Here is an 18,422-nt window from a genome sequence, read left to right as displayed (position 1 = left end):
ATTTTCTAAACTGCTTGATACATTCTCCTCTTACTTGGCATGAATTGTCATGAAGAAAAGACACGATCACATGGACCTTAACCTTGGGGTTAAGGTCACTGTCATTGAAAATATGCATTATGGTTTTAATTTAAGTTTTATCTTTTGCTAATATATACTCGCCAAATCACTGGGTGAATTTTTCTTCATACCTATAATGAATCATGATGAAGCTAAGATGATTCAATATGTAACATGCTTTCTAAACATTTTGATATGGGTCTGTGGTCACATATTTTATCGCTTTCCGTGTGGCCTCAACATGTAGGTCCTGATTGTCTTCTTAAATAGCTTGAAGTAACCACAAATATATCCATGTTTCATGACAGTGCACTGCCCTTTGCCATTTCTTTTATGAACAGCCATCACATTCCATGTTTCAGACATTATTTGTATGCCATTCTACTACCTTAATAAAAGATACTGTAATTAATGTTGACAATTTTGTTTTAAGAAAAGCCACTCTGTAGTTTTTTAGAACATAATGCCAGTGGGTGATACATTTTTATTTCACATTTTAACCTTAAACTTCGATAAAGACAGTTTCTTCTTTGGGCCACCTCAAAAGACTTGGATGTCAAAACTGTCTATATTTATTCACTAATGTAATTTATACATACCTAGCTTTTAGGTGCAAAAAGAAAATTAAAGTAAGGCATTTGCACAAATTAAATTTGCAAACACAGAATTTATAGGTTATTAATTTTTTAATATATACATATACAGTTGTACATTTGCAGGCAATTTAGCTGTTAAAGATGAATCTGGCCCATTCCTGCAACCAGTCCTTGATGATGTTTACCTCAGGCCGGTGGAGACTGGTATGCATATTGTTTTATTATTCCACATCAAAATATACTGAGCCATGCATAGCAGACACCTTCATATAAAGGATATGGGGCTGTCCATTTAGTATGTACATATGGGGGGGGGGGGTTGACCCAAATGCATACCCTTGCATAAGGGGGATCTACTGATAATGTACATACTCAATGGAAACAGGGTGGGTGGGTGAAACCTTGATAATAATTTGTCTAATACGTAACCTGTTTGACTGGGTTCAGTCAGCGTTTGAATTTTAGTGGACACTAAACAAACTTTTTAAAGTTACGCAGCTTATTTCTTTGATGCAACCAGACATTCAACGTTGGTGGAATATCTGTTTTATTAAACACATTAATATTATTAATCCGTGATTGTTTCTATGTGTATTAAATATAGGTTGTTCTATAGAATTCGGAGAGGGGTGCATCAAGCGTATGTACGCAGGTGGGGTGTGTAAAAAAAAGGATGCATGTGTACAGGGAGGGGAGAAGGTGTCAAACTTTGCCAGATTTTTGTGTGCATACTAAATGGGGAATATGGTCAAAAAGGACAGCATTAATAGGTTCCATTTGCTCATTTTTGTTGAACCCGCCCTGGTGCAGGCTCAGTGTAGTGATCACTTTGGCAGATGTGCATGTTTGTCCATCTACACTCTTGATTAAGTTAAAGTTTTTCAGATGTACCAGGAATCCTTGTGATTGTTTGTCTGTCCTTCCATATGTCGCATAACTTGTCCCATAGTTTTTTATGGATTGCCATGAAATTTGATAAATGTTATGGTCATCACCTGAAGACTGGCATTTTAACAGATAACTTTGCTGTCACAATTTATATAAGAGTTATGGCCCTTTTATACCTGCAGCTGTATACAGTGTATGACAGAATCTTGTAGACACAACCAGTCCCAGTTTTCAGTTGTTCAGCATGAAACTTAGTAAATTGATTCATTTGAAAATAGGCATATCAACAAATCAATTTGCTGCTGCAATTTTGATAGTATGTGTATGATTTGGATTTTTAATGTAGCTTTAAAACAATTTCAGTCAGATTGCGATGATGTCTGCAATGTGGCAGTTTATAGTGATGTCTAGCACTGTGGCATCATGCCACTGACATGTAGCATCATGTACCACCCAGTCACATTGTTCTGACACCAGACCAACCATGCAGAGTACCAAGCAAGGCAACTGCTAGTATCATTTTTGTAAGTCTTGTGTATGACTTTGCCAGGGTTCGAACCCACAGTCTCCTGCATCAGAGGCAGATGCTGTAACCACTTAGGCCACCAGAGCAGTTGCAATTTTGATAGAATTATTGTCCCTTTTCTTCTTGCGGCTGAATGCATTATATGGCAGAATCTTGTGAACTCAACTAGTCTCTGATTTTTTTAATGGATTGATATGATCCTAGATACATATTATGGTCATAATCTGAACACAACAAAATCACTTTTTTCCTATGATTTTGCTTGCATTATTATCTATCTTGACTCGCGGCAGGATGTAGTGTATGACACTATCCAGTCAATACAGTTTAGTCTCACAGAATTAAATGGATCAACATGAAACCTGAGAATAATTGTCATCATTTAAGTATAAACATATTGACAAATCACTCGGCTCACATAATTTGTTTTTAGTAACTGATAAGCGCATAACAATGTGCCCAAAACCATATTGCAATATGTATTGCAACACTTAACGAAAACGATAGAAAATCACTATGACATTAACTACTTAAAACAAAACAATATGTCAAAGTGATGTTACCGTGTAAAACTTCAAATGGTAGTTGGATGAACATATGAAATTAACATATAAATGAAACAAGCCTACAAACACCTGAAAGCAGTATAATTATTAGCAAGTAAAAATTTCACTGTCATTTCTCATATGTCTGTATTTTAATAATTTTGCATGTTTTAAATGTCTCATTACATTTGAATTATATTTTTTAAATTGTTGAGCAAGACATTAAAAAAGTCGCATATTTTTCTTGAGGAAAAGTAACATATAAACAATGTCTGAACTCAAAGCAGCCCTCTGTGTGGTAACAATGTCTCCTGTTGTAATAAAGACTGTCCGAGGGGAAGGAAGTTGCAGGAATGCATAGCCTTTTTCTTGCTACTTGTGCAAGAAGTGGAAACTTTTATTGCTGAGCTTTCGACCATGTCAAAGGATCCTTATCTAACATTATTAGGGATTCATTCCTGAACAAGTCAACCTCATGCTTCACTGTGTGAAGTCTGGATCGAGTACTGCTCATTTAGTGTCATTAGGAACTGGGCATAAACATATGAATCAAAGTGAAGTTTAAGAATTATTTTTAACTGGAAAAATATCCCCTGGACTTGACTACCCCACCCCCCTTTAATCTTTGCCTGAATACTGAATAATGGTACTGTGCATTATGTTTTACATTCACTCTCATGGTAAGGATGGGTCTGGGAGAAAAAGAAAATATGGCTCTTGAATTAAATTGGATACAATTTTAGCAAATACACAGATTTTTAAGATGAAAAGAAGACCCTGGAAAAAAATGCGGTACACAAAATTGTATTGCTGTATATATTGCCGTAACAGCAAACGTCAGCAAGTCTCATCATTTTCAGTAGATTACCATGAAACATGTACAAGTCATCTCAACAAGTCTTCAAAGTTATCGCATTTTTTCCCCCTCATTACAGAGAATAGGGTTATGATTTGGTTGGTACAGCCAAGAGATAGTGGATTCAATGGATGGCATGCATACAAGGAAAGAATAATAAAATTCAAAGAAGAATCTTAGGTGGCAGAAGGCAATGTTGGCAACCATTTCAGTCAGGGAAGCAAGAAACTGAAGAATACTTTTTACATCTTGACTTCATTATATGTATTTTGTACAGTATGACAGATCTTTAAAATCTTGCTGTGTATATTATTATATTTCAGATAGTGTCGAGGTGCATTTTTGTAGGCATTTACTAAATATGCCAGTGAATTACAGTATTTTGATCTGAAATTTGGTGTCTTGAAACATTTACAGGCATTTCTGAAATTTATTGTTTCCTTTCAAAAGCCATTTTTAATCCTAACCCACATCCAACCAAAATTAGCATTTGTTATCATTTGTTTTACAGTACAATGTGTTCCTTGTAATATTTTTTGAGTCATTTTTGTGTCATGTGCAGAGTTATATGTGAATGAATCCAGTTGAGTTTCTCAGTGCCATATTCTTACACAAATGCTTCATTTCCTTTCAGTTGATGTTTTTGTCTGCACATTAAAAAACAAGAAGAATACAGCAGTAGTTCTGAGGTAAAACCTAATGTGGGTGAAGGAGAGTCCAATAAAATTTCCATTCCAGTGTCAAGCATTATATATATTTCACTAGTCATTATCATAATGTACCAATGAACAAAAAATCTCATGATCCAAGTAACTTTTGACATTTCATGTTGTGTGAAAAAAGCATATTGGAACTATTACCAGTAGGGTGCAGGTTCTTTTCCCAGATCTTTTCTTGGATCAGATCAGTTCATATATCGTGGCGTGTCCTTGGATGAGGCATTTTTCCATATTTATGTCGGCACTATATACCATATGATATTGTCTATAGGTCAAGTCAAACTGCAAACAACAAAGATCCTGATGACCCAGATCTGCAATGCATAATGCACTGGCAGATCTGGGTCTGTGCAGTTGGACTTGACTTGTAAGCAAGGATATATGGTAACCTACTAAGTTTTGCTGTGCCATAAAATAGAAACAATTCAAATGACATTAAAATTTGTAGACAGGCTCAAAATTAAAACTTATCTAAAAACGCAGTTTGTGACTTTTCCAACAGATCACTGAAAATTCAGCAGTCGCTAATCAGATGGAGAAATAAAAATTACTGCTGTTCACCATCATAACAGTTTAAAAGTGTTTTATGTAAGGTGCATCAAATAAAGTATGAGTCAGCATTTCCTTTATTGATTAATTGATCTGTTTATTATGTTAATTGAATACTTAACAACTGTACAATTGAAAAAGTTAGATAATTGCTCTTGATACATATGGTCAAGTGTTAAACCAATGGCTCAAAGGATGTTGGAACAGCTGTTATGGCCTTCATTAGTGGTAATCACACTTCAAAACTTCATTTGCAGGATGGTACATCAATATTTTCAGCATAAATCGGGGCAAAATGTCTTAACCAGAGCTGCATCATCTTTATCAGTGCTTCTTTCATCCCACAATGAGGAGGTGGAAAACTTATTTTTGACCAACATTCTCATTAAACATGCGAAATTGTTTACCAGTCACAAATGTAATATATTGTTGGTTACCCAGTCATATTTGTAATAAAGGCAATAAAAAGGTAGACTGTGCTGCCAGAATAGGCTATCAGGTTTTAAAATGTCATATACTGATTTTAGACATTGCATCAAAAAGTCCTTATTTAGTAAGTGGCAGGCATCATGAAATTATGCTATCAGTAACAAGCTCCATATGGTCAAATCTTCCTTAGCTGAATGGCCTCCCTCCAACAGAATTATCTGAAAGGAGGAAGTAATCATTGCATGAATTTGATTTGGCCATACTTATATAACCTACTCTTTTATATTAAAGGGATGAAGATTTATATTTAGGGTGATTGACAGTACAAACACAGCTTAAGAATACTCAAGCAAAATAGGTTGCATAAAACCCATATTTTGTAATAAATGTTAACTTCCTTCAAGAAATTCAAAATACAAGACACATTTACTTATCAAAGAGCTCCTTCCTGTGCTGAACATTTTAGTAATGATCACAGATAGGTTGGAGATAAAGACGGTCTATCAGGAAGTGCTTCAGGGTAAAGGGTTTCTTACAAGAAATGCACTAGGGGGATCTTTTATAAGAAATGTACAAGTGGGGTCTGATTTACGCTAAAAGCAATTATAGCTCTAACCATTATAATGCAGGCAGTTCATGATATAATGTGGTGTTGCTGTAAACCCCAGAACCAAAATCATACCAATTTTTAACAATAAGAGTTGAAAGAAAATAAGTTAAAACTTTGCCTTACATCTTCATTTCCTTTTCAGAACACCATTATTCAGCAAAATTTGATAGTTCTGGCTATACCATGATTCTTATTATGCAGTCCTCAATATATCATGGTGTCATAGACATCAAGGTTCTCAGTATAACATGATTCTGCACATAAAGCAGTTGGTGGTGATGGACCAAGACTACTGTGTTATAATGAGGGAGAGTATTAGTAGCACAGGATTCATGCATTATATTTAATTCTGTAGCCATGTCCTTATTGAGGTCTCTGTGTAGAGAGTCAAAACTTTGTCTCCCATGACTATCAGTTTCTGATCCAAAATCAGTTTCATCACTGGGTGCACAGTTTCTTTTGTACATGTACCAGACTTGCATCTTTAAAAAGGCTTAGCTTTTCACCTCCATTTTTAAAATGTTACTTATTAAAGCTCAAAATGCCTTGTGAACTAAAGTTTATACTCCTACCTTGTTTTTCCTTTCAGGAAGTTTTCTAATGATTTTCCACTTGAAAATTTGTCTCACTTGAAAAGAATAAAATCGTCAAAGGCCAAAGGTTTGTATTGTGTTGAGACTCACTTAAAGATACTGCTGTTGAAGTAGATGAGGTAGGAAACAAAAACCTGTTAGACTTGCATACACGCTACCCCCACCCACTTCAATAATGGGTCTTTGTAAGAATGTTGACTAATGCAAACTGAGAAATATTTGTGTGTGTACTGTCTGATATCTCAAGCACTCGATAGATGAGTTGTGTGGCAGCTTGTTGGCTGTAGCAGAACAAGCCCACATTAAAATATTAAGACAGTGCACATACATTAACTTGTATTTAGTACTCTATTTTATAATTAGCATCAGTTGCCTTAACGTTAGTTTGAAGAAAAATATATAGATATTAAAATAATATGTTCTTTTATTCTTTATTTAATGTCATTTATAATTTGGTGACTGCATAATGCTAAAATCTATCACATCATAATGTCAAACAATGTGTCCTTATGGTAGATTCATGTCATTGGATGGTGATATATATTGGAAAATATTGTCCAATTACCTTTTATGTTCTCTCACCAGCTGTGTTGTCAAAAGGACAAATATTACAGTATATGATACTGTAGAGTATTCACTTATTCACTGTGAACAGTGTGTACTCAGATTTGTTGTTGTTTAATGCACTGGCAGATCAGTGTCATCACTGGTGTATGATTTTAGCAGGGTCTTATAAATTTCTAAATCAAATAGTTGTTCATTGGGTAACAAGGAAAAGAACCTGGTAGCCCATCTTAAATTCAGTAGCCCTAAGAAGACTAGGCATTTTAATATCTTACTATCAGCTTCAAGCTTTCTACTTTCACATGTCATTAGTATCCTTTGTTAAACTAGTTTTATAGACATGTTGAAATTCATGATATGATATAGTATCCCACTGGGCTATCTGATATCAGTAAATGGTTGCCCAGATCCAGCATTCTAGTAGCTCCTGTGTTTGGGGCACAAGACTTAGCAGATGCTCTTATTAATAACATACAGCATAGACTTTGATCAGGTAGCCAATAATGGGCTGCCAGATCTGGGTCAATGCTATTTGTGGTCCACAATAATTGGAATAGTTTCTTACTGAATTTTTCTTGGAACATCATTAAAGCTAGCATTTCATGTCAGTTTTGTTTTAGGATATCTCATTGTCAGCAGAAAATAATTAGATCCTATTGAATCATATCGGTTCCCTGTAAGCAGTCTGCTTTACTTGTCACTACAGGTTATATCAGGCTTATCATGTACTATCTCATTCTCATTATTGGTAAGACTAACACTAAGTTGTTGTATTTATAAATGTGTCTGTTATGTGTCCAGTATCATTAAAATAAAGTTCTCTCTCTGTCTCTCTCTGGGGCCCCGAATGGTCTAAAGTGCTCACCATTCCAGATCACTGCCATCTCACCGCTGTCTGCGTGGGTTCGAGTCTCAGGCTCAGCTAACATTGGTACGTGAGAAAGCTTGCCAGTAGCTTCTCATGGGTCGGTGGTTCTTCCTGGGGTTTTCCAGGGTTCTTCCTCCACCAGTTATTCTGGCCGCCATGTATAACCTATCTTGTGCTGAAAAATGACGTTAAACCCTAGAACAACAACTGTCTCTCTCTTTTTTTGTTGTTGCTCTATCCCAACTGATTTGTTGGCTCTAGTGCATGAGTGCAAGTACATTTTAACTCTTACTGGTAAGGTACTGCTCCCCTCACCCCATATTCTGGAATGTCTTACTGTAATGTCATACCCGACCACACCATTTTACTTTTACCACTATATAACTTTGAGTGACAAAACTAACAATGAAGAGGAGAAACTTTATGGCTACATTATTACAAATATATTAAGACAAAAAGCAGTAATGGGAATTCATGACGGTGGTGGATCTATGCAGTTTGTTAGGAGTAATCTGTATAACCAACAATGTAGACCCAGCTCTGCTAGTGCATTATGCAATGGCAGATCTGAGTCTGTGTTGATTACAGTTGGACTCATATGTGAGTATATCTGGTAGGTCTTAATAAGCCTCAAAAATATTTATTTCAAATGGAATCATGGTCAGTTCAAAATGTATTTATAGCCCTCCATTCCTCTATAAAATCATGTTGCAGCCTGCGTGCTTCAAACAAGAAAGTCATTATAGCTGTGCAATTTTTGTTTGCGTGAACATGATCTCCTTTTCTGATTTAGATGCACTTCTGCAAATTATAGTCTGTCCAGTAGATGATGCAGATGAGGAGGCATTTAAGAATCTTGACATTGGCGAGGAAAGCATGCTCAGCACTCCATACCGTGTTTCAGTTCCTCGATATCCACCTCTGACTAGACAGCAATATCTAGAGGCCATTCAGTACTGGCCTGTCAGCTTCCATGAGGACAAGTAGTGAGTAAGATGTTTTGGTATACACGTATTGATACAATCTCTGTGCAGATGTGCAGCTTATCTCCCTTTCTTTTATTTCGGACAAATGTGTGTTGAGTTTATGTATAGTCTGATTTAATTGACTGTGACTAAAGTAAATGCTTAAATATTTGCACTGTTATAATGTTGATCATACATAGTAGCATCTATTTCATATCTGCAGGTCATTATTTGCGTTGACTCTAGATGCTATTTAATCTTTATAGTGCCATAAGACATTAGACAAAAGGGATCAGACGGTTGGATCATATCAGAGTGTAAATGTCAAGCCCATGTTAGCGGGAACTGAGACATAGCAGTCACTTTCATGGTGATGGCAGCAACAGTTATGGCTTGTTTGAAATGTTTCATTTGCATAAAGTTCCTAAGCTCCTTAGATTATCGTCATACTTGGCATGAATCATTAGGAAACTAAGACAATTCATTCTGTGACATTCTCACTAAACCCTTTCCTTTGGGTCAAGGTTCCAGTCATGGAAAATATGCATTAAGGTTTTTTAAAGCTTTTAATTTCCTAATTATTCTTATAACTCTTGATAGATTCTCATTATACTGGGCATTAATAATATTGAATCATGGACCCAAGAAATACATTCAGCAAAAATGGTGTTAAAGTACATGGATATTTTCAGATGATGAGGCATGATCCAGTATTGAATGTTGCACACTATCATGGCGCAACGAAAGCACATGTATGGGAATTTTTTTTCCTGATGTCCACATTTCTTAACCCAGTTTAATCATCTAACCGCCACAGTGAGCAATAATTTCTATCTGGAAGTTTTGTGATGGCAACTGAAGTGCATATCACTCAAAAGTCATGAGACTGATTTTGTAAATAACTTACAGTAAAACCTGTCATGAGCGACCTCTGCTATGAGCGACCACCTGTCATTTCCGATCACAATCGTAATGCACGGATCGATTTTACTATATAAACGCTCTGTTATGAACGACCACCTGCTGAACGCGACCAACGACCGCGATTTCTTGGCAAAATATGCATTTTGACACTGCTATGAACGACCGCATCACCAAAAAATCAAAACAGATTGACACCACTGACCTTAACTTGATCCTTTGTAAACACTAGAGCTTGGGATAAATGTAGTATGCAAACAAAGTGCACATTAAGTAACACTATAGTTGAACAACCATATATCAGGATAAACACGTCTAACCATCATTTAAACCTTTGTAACAAAGACTGCATAAATAGCAAAGATTGCTCTAATAAAGTATTTAAAAAGAATTTGTCTTGCTACAGTACCAGTTTTGTGAAATTTACAACTCCAGTGTACGGTGTCATTTGTAAACTGCAGTAAACCAGACTAAAGTACATGTCACTAACCACCATTGTAGTGCCGAAGTCATGTGAATAGCCAGTAAGAGTAACATCAAAGGGAGTAATGATGGATATACGCAGTCAATTTAGAAGTTTGTATTTTTTCTTTATCTTTATGAAAACTCACAAAACGCCGGTAGCCCTTATGTCCCAGTGAGAAATCGTTTGAAAGGGCTTCAGTGTAGGTTTGAGTACGTCGTTTGTCTTTCCAGGTAATCCATAATGCCTGGAGGGTGAATGAGCTCATTGTCTTTAATACTAGTAAGTGGGAATCATTTCCAGATTTTTTTAAAATTATTTTTTATTTCTTTTGTTAGTGTTTCACCAAGCCACCATCTGTTTACCTGGGTGCAGATGGTCGGAACATTTGTTTATCGAGCTATAACGCTGTTGATTTAAACTTCGTCTCAGAATAAATGTATTGTTTCTTGATGAGTTAATTATGTCTTTTGGTTTCATTCATTGGTACATAATATATATTTATTCCACATTTCCCCAAAACCTGATCAAAACTGATAGTCTTTATAACATCAACACTAATAACAATGGCAGAATCTCCGCTGAAAAAAAGAAAAATTTTAACACTGGAAGAAAGGATTAATGTCATTGAAAGAAATGAAAAGGCGAGACCACTTGCAAAATAGCAGTCAGCTTAAGCGTCGGTAAAACGCAAGTTCAAAATGTAATCAAAGACAAGAAGTCCATTAGAAACGAATGGCAGAAAGGTGCACAAGCACAGAGGAAATATGCCATGGCACGACGGACAGTTTACAGAGATCTGAACGAGCGAGTATGGGGATGGTTTTGTGTTGCAAGGAGTACATGTACATCATATCTAACTGTTCATTTTTTGTACATATTAATGTGATGTTGAAATATAAATTTTATTCTCGTTGTTTGATAGATGTATATCTTTATTATATAAAGATATTTTGAGAGGAATGCATGCAATATTTAACAAGATTTATGAATAAAGGATATGATACATGTACAGTGAGTATCGGTATTATTTATTTTTCAGCAATGCTAACTATTGACCCTGAAAACCAGTCCATTTTCATACACCTCTTATGAGAGACCACCTGTCTTGAGAGACCACTTTTGGTTGGAAGAAGGGGCGGTCTCTCATAACAGGTTTTACTGTATATTACTTTTGATTTTGTGAAAGGCTTGCACTTAATATAAGGAAAAAAACTATTGATTATGGAGTCAAAAGGTCAAAGGTCATAATCACTGTGACTGAAAGAGTAAAAACGATTATCCACAGAATAACACTAGTTCAACATAAAATACCTCAGCCAGTCTTTGAGGATGACTTTCACTCAGTGTGAAGAAGCTGTTGAAGTCCATTGATTTTGGGGTCAAAAGGTGAGAGGTCAATGTCACTGTGAATGCAAGAATAAAAATGTCATCCACATAATAACATTAGTTCTAAATGAAATAACTTAGCCAAACTTTGAGGATGACTTCCACTCCGGGTGAAGCCCTTTGATTTTGGGGTCAAAAGGTGAGAGGTCAGTGTCACTGAATCAAAGAAGAAGGGTTTCTGCACAATGACATCAGTTCTACATCACAAATCTGGACCAAAATTTGTGGATATCTTGCACTTGTGGCATTGAAGAAGCCTGGTGATTTTGGCCTGAAATGGTCAAAAGTCTGGGTCTCTGTGACTAAAAGAAGATGAAAGGTTTTTGCAAAATGATTTAAGATATCGTCAGAGAGGACTATGAGACTAATATATATGGGGCAGGCATACAGTCACTATTACAAGTTTTATCCCTCTAAGATATTATAACATTCACTATACTTTAACAAACTTGAATTTGTTTGAATCTTTAATTTCAGAAATATTATCCCTTTTTCAAATCAATGAGTACTTCACCTTTATCACAAAAGTTGGTCACTGTGGCCCATATTTCACTTCAATGACTTTGGTTACATTTTGTGTATTAAGTTTTTTTCTCGAGCTCTGTTCATGCTAAAATTATCAAAATTTATGACTGTATGTACCTCTGTTAATTAACACACCCTTACAATAATAGGAGGTCAGTTAGAACTACACTGCAAATTTTCCTGCTTTTGGTTACGTTTTTGCACTGAGCTCATGACCATACTGGTTTTTTGCACCCAGTGTACATATTGTTCTACCTTGGTTAGGGTATGCATCTTGACATGCACTATAAATAGGTCACTGTGACCCATACTTCGTGTCTTTTAACTGCTACATTAAACTCACTGATTGTATACATTACAGTTAGCACCACATTCATGCAAATAATATCAGTGTGACCTACATTTCACATTTACTGGTTCTGGTTTAGTTTTTGCAATTACCTCATAAAAGCCATACACTTTTGCATGCTGTGTATATACTATAATATCTAGAATCATGAAACTTGGCAAGCATACCTCCCTCGTTATGAAAGTAGATATGTATTTTTTTATATGTCACTGACGTAAGTTTTGTATTTGATGTTCATGAAATTGATGACAATATGCTTCTTAGTACCACACTGTTTGAACTAAAGTCACTCATCAAGACCTGTATTTCATCTTTAGCTGACTTTGGTTCAGGTTTGACATTTGTCTCATGATCACATGAGGTTTTTTTTTACATGCTCTGTGCATACTATCCCACCTAGAATAAAATAAAGGGGATGCATCTTGATAAGTACTTCACTTATATTGCAAAACAGGTATGTGTGACCTGTATTTCATGCTTGAGTGACTTTGTTGGGATTTTGTGCTTAAGTTCATTTATTGGGCGTTGTTCATGTTTGAATCATGAAACTTGGTACTTGGATGCATCTCTGCTGGTATTACATTCTTAGAGCTAAAGGTCACTGTGACCTACATTTATTGCTTTACTGACATCTGTTAAGTATTTGTATTTAGCTTATGACCACATAGATATGTCCATGCTATCCTATACAGAAAGCTTTTTCTGACCAGTGCAAATTGGAAGTGGAAACCAATACATTGTATTCCATATTATTCCAAAGTTTACCTATAGTCTGACTATACCTCCCAGTTTGTTTGTACCCCCTGCCGATTTCAATAACAGTAATCTTTAATGTGATAAAAAGTACACTTAGTCAATTCATTCACTGACTTATAATTTCTAACCTGAATGTGATCAGTGGCCCTAACACTGGCATTCTCTGCGCATTTCATGCTTAGTGGACTTTCCATACCAACAAAGCGCCATGTTGCATGCACTTTGGGCAAGTTGATTTCCTCAGACAGCATTGTGTTGTAGTTCATCCTATTTGGTAACTGCCAGATAATTCCGTAAATTACCATAATGTTGAGAGTTTTGACTTATATCCTTTGCACACATGTACATAGAAATTACATTGCTTGTTAAATCTACGTGAAAGGAAATTTTTAATTGTCATTGTATTCCTTTCCTGCATTCGACATTGTAAATATCGGAAGCAGACGACAGTTTTTTTCTCCTACATACATACGCATGTAGTCGTGCACACACCCCATTGCTGAAAATAGACTTGTCCAAGAAATGGAAATTGCTGGCGAACAGGTCATCTTTTACACTGAAAACTTTCATTTGGAATGAAATGCACAGACAATAATGATGTTAGGGTCCAACCTGGGCATAATCAGGTTTGAAATTATAAATCACTAAATGAACTAAGTACTGTGCATCTTTAACTCATTTGTGCTTTTCGTCTTTTAAACTGGAAGGGGGGTACAAACAAACGGGGAGGTATATTCGGAGTGTAGAACTGGTGACATTTCACTCAGTCTCTGCTACATTTTTCCAATCTATACTTTATTATTTTCTCTTGAGTCAGATTCATCAAAGCAAAATTCATGTTTCATCACTTGAGAGTCTGTCATTGACTCATTGACCCATAATGAAAGTCTGCCCATGGCTCTGTGACCCATAATGAATGCCTGCTCTTGACTCTATGACCCATAATGAAAGTCTTCCCTTGAATTAATGACCTATGATGAAAGTCTGCCCATGACTCTGTGACCCATAATGAATGCCTGCCCTTGACTCTGTGACCCATAATGAAAGTCTTCCCATGACTCTATGACCCATAATGAAAGTCTGCCCTTGAATTAATGACCTATGATGAAAGTCTGCCCATGACTCTATGACCCATAATGAAAGTCTGCCCTTGAATCAGTGACCTATGATGAAAGTCTGCCCATGACTCTATGACCCATAATGAAAGTCTGCCCTTGAATCAATGACCTATGATGAAAGTCTGCCCATGACTGTATGACCCATAATGAAAGTTTTCCCTTGACTCTATGACCCATAATGAAAGTCTGCCCTTGAATCAGTGACCTATGATGAAAGTCTGCCCTTGACTCTTTGACCCATGATTGAGTCTGCCCTTGACTCTTTCCACTTTGCATCTAATGGAGCTTTACCTTTAGAAAGAACTCCAGTACTCTAAGAAGTCATGAAATTACACTCCACCCCCGAAATTAAATGATTTCACTGTTATTTGAATTTACAGTATTGCCAGCCTTCTAAGTGGTAATTACTTCAGCAAGGAGGAAACTAACAGGTTTGAACGGCACATGATGACGGCAGTAGAATATGCCAAAAATGCAAAGGTTTTGTCTAAGGTAAATCAATGTCTTTGACCTTTTGTTATTTGGGTGGTAGTTTAAAATGACAGATTAACCTGTGTTCTCACATGATTGATCCTGGTTAGTACATTTGACATGTATGCTTTAGTGACAATAGCTGTACTCTTAATGTCAGAATTTTTTGAAGTACAGAATTTTATTTATGTAAAATCTCTTAGGAGCAAATCGATGTGTAGAATATATATGGCACCTGATCATGTATGAATACCATCAGAACTTCACTAAAAGCCACATCAGTGTAATATGCACCCTTAAAAATACAGCCACCTTTTCAAAGACCCACCTTTTCAAAGACCCAATCTGTTACTTTCCAAATAATATAACCGCCAAATAATATACACCTCCACATATCTGACATCTTTATATTACAACCAGTTTCAAACTATCCCAAAAATGACTGTCCTCTATAGGATCCACTATTGATTATAGATGGTTTGCTGTATGCAGAAATTTGCACATAGTAAACCTTTTATTATTCTTATATTATATTCCATTTCAGCATACTCCATTTCAGCATGATCTAATAGGTATACCCTTCCAATTTTCTTAAAATATACTTCAACAAATTAAACTGATAATACAACCCCTGACAAAATCAGCGCTTTAATTTGTAGCAAGTAAATGAATGTTAATTCTATTTATGTAGAATTTATGGAAGACGACACCTGATGTGAAAACTTATGTACCAATCTGCCATTTTTGCAAGTCATTGTGGGTAATTTTCAGTAAAGTATTATGGGTATCACTGGTATTAGATTCCTTCTTTGCAAATATTTTGCTCTATGGGTCAACTAGTGAGAGTATAATATTGTACCAATCGGAACAGCCAGATTCACCCGTCCTCCTTATTCTTTGCTCTTAAAATGTCCTGTAAATTTAGGGCTGTTCCAGTAAATTTACATTGGATCCAGAGAAGGCACTCTTAATGTGTATTTAGTCACCCATATATGCAAATGAGAATTCTTTATCATTTTTTTTGTGAAGTCTTTTAGTAATAAGAGTACCTTGACATATGATTTTACAAAACTGCCTTCCCTGGGTACCATGTATGTTTCAATAGAATAGCGCCATTTTCGAATGGTCAGTGATGACTGCAAATGGTCCCAGATATACAAGGTTTCTGTTTATACTTGTCAGATATGTTTCAGGTATACTTTACTTTTTCTTAGTATCTGTCAGGCAAGCTTTGGGTATACTATACTTTTTATTAGTATCTGTCAAAGAAGTTTGATGTATGTTATAGGATTTTCTTAGTATCTTACATATAACTTTCAGGTATGCTATACATTCTTCTTTATATCTGAAACTGTTTCAAAATTAGATAACAGACATGAAAAATAGCAGTTAATCTGTGGTTTTCAACTCCAAATATAGTATTTTGATTGTAGTAATGTTCTTCATCTCTCAGGTTGTCTTTGTTTCATTGGTACAAAGGTGACTGGTCTATTAAAACAATTTTGGCTGTTTATATGGGTTTACAATTCTACAGTTTTAAACATTATCTTGCTTTCAGGTTTTGTATGCATTGTTTGTATTTGAAGACTTAACATATTTCATATAGTGTGTGTAATAGTGTGATAACAGTGATGATTTAACACCTACACTCATTCACATACATACATACAAACATGTGACACACACACATAGAGTATTCATTATAATGCTGTCATGAATCATATAGTATACCTCTTTATAGTGAAACTGGGACTGTCTTATAAAGATGTACACACATATAATTTTTCTATTATATGTTGAAATTGATCCCATGACATACCTGCCCTATAACAGGAATGGTGTATGAAGAGCCTTATATACAGGGAATGCAGCGCATGCACATGTGCATACACACATTTTACACATGCATACACACACACACACACATGCTTACACACACACACATGCTTACACACACTTATTCAACAGTAGCAATAGTAATTTGATATTGTACATACTAACATAGAAGCAAAACATTTAATGAAAATAATTAATACGTCCACAGCACTGTTGTGTGTAAAGAGCATGTTTTTCATTACTTTGGTATTTTTTTTTAATTTTAGGAGCCCATTGGTGCAGTTATCGTTGATCCCAGCACAGACATGGTAATAGCCAAATCACATGATGATCGCCATGGCAACCACCCTTTGCACCATGCAGTCATGATCTGCATTGACCTTGTGGCAAGGTCACAAGGTGGAGGCATGTGGAAATTTGGACAGGGTATTATTTTACCTGATGAAATGATCAAAGATGAAGAATAAAGAGAACCTCATTCTTATTCCCTTCATGTACCTTTACTATTTGTACTAACTTTACTCAACACGCAATAGTCAGGATTGTGCTGATGTGCAGGTAAACACTATGAATACAGCTGCCTGTCTTCATGAGTGTAGTTGGAGTTGCTTCCCTTAGTTCAGTATGGCTTGCCTCTGTATATTGGATCACTCAAAATTTATGCACATCTTAATAAAAGAAATATTAAAAATCTCACTTATTCCACAAATTTATGATCTTTAGTACATTACTATGAAAGCAAGTGAAGGGTACTACTTTACCTCCCCTTATTTCATGTTCATGTGTCCATTTTATAGACTCCCATTTCTGATCTTATAATGGTCTATTCTTTTATCAGTCCATTGGTCTTCAGATATACACCGTTTTTCTAGTCAGTTTAAGCCCATGGGGAGAAATGAATGGAAATGGTAAATTTGCTTATTAGTTCAAAACACTTCCATTTTGCACTGCATGAAAGACAGTGATTCAGTGTGTATGGAAAATTGTATCCTTGCCTCTTTCACAGTGTCATTTACTTGCATTTCAGATTGTGACCTCTATTCAGTGCCTGCCATGCAGTCAAACAGAGGAGATAATGACTCCTCACTTCCATACCTCTGCACTGGATATGACCTGTTTGTGACTAGGGAACCTTGTGTTATGTAAGGCTACTTGTGTTCATCTATATGTTTGTAGGAGTGTGAATTAATAGTCATACTGTAAATCATTGTTTAGTAGTCATTAAATTTTTGTAAATATCTCAACCGTGAAATTTCGCTTAGTTTATTTACCTGATGTGCATAGATAAACCTATTGATTTATAGCAAATGCCCGTTTTAATCTATTAATAAATTGCCCGAGTTCTTACTTGTGAGCAAAGCATTTATTAAATGTTTTATCTTTGGGAATTGAGTAATTTTCTGTTTACAGTGAAAAGTTCGTGAAAATCAGATGTTATTTTTTTAAAAAATGAATGGTATGAAATAAAGTTATTCATATTTCTGTTGTACAGTTAAAAATACAATTTCTCCGTGTCATATAAGCCAAACACTTAAGGTGCAGTTATTAATGATTCACAAATATCCTGGTTTGAGACTAGTTAACAGTCGATTGCAGTTTTTAATTATCACTGACTGACAGTTATTTGTAGATGGATGGAGATGGGCAGTTCACAAGTGTGATGTTTAGTCTTGAAAACTTTTTGCGCATGAAGAACACGGTAATGTTGAAAAAAGTTTATCATTCTAAAACATATAGTGTGTCATAATGTATAGTTTTGCAGGCAACTCTCCATGTCCTGTAGTACTCTTGCTCTGAATTCTTATATATAGGCATTTGGAATCATT

General features: G+C 35.6%; 1 protein-coding gene across 1 annotated transcript in view; it reads left to right on the top strand.

Moving 5' to 3' along the window:
- Positions 1 to 18,422, top strand: part of LOC149805212 (tRNA-specific adenosine-34 deaminase regulatory subunit adat3-like) — a 29,914-nt gene that overhangs the window by 6,846 nt on the left and 4,646 nt on the right. The window contains exons 2-8 of the mRNA XM_089948454.1: positions 780 to 860; positions 4,106 to 4,160; positions 6,368 to 6,438; positions 8,597 to 8,789; positions 14,670 to 14,781; positions 16,863 to 17,022; positions 17,624 to 17,738. Coding sequence (XP_089804580.1) covers positions 780 to 860; positions 4,106 to 4,160; positions 6,368 to 6,438; positions 8,597 to 8,789; positions 14,670 to 14,781; positions 16,863 to 17,022; positions 17,624 to 17,738 — 787 coding nt within the window. The remainder of the gene's footprint in view (positions 1 to 779; positions 861 to 4,105; positions 4,161 to 6,367; positions 6,439 to 8,596; positions 8,790 to 14,669; positions 14,782 to 16,862; positions 17,023 to 17,623; positions 17,739 to 18,422) is intronic.

The sequence above is a fragment of the Sinohyriopsis cumingii genome, chromosome 2 (genome assembly GCF_028554795.1).
Source record: "Sinohyriopsis cumingii isolate HCF-2022 chromosome 2, ASM2855479v2, whole genome shotgun sequence".
NCBI lineage: Eukaryota > Metazoa > Mollusca > Bivalvia > Unionida > Unionidae > Sinohyriopsis > Sinohyriopsis cumingii.
The sequence above is the reverse complement of the archived record's forward strand: the minus strand, read 5'-3'. Positions and strand labels throughout refer to the sequence as shown.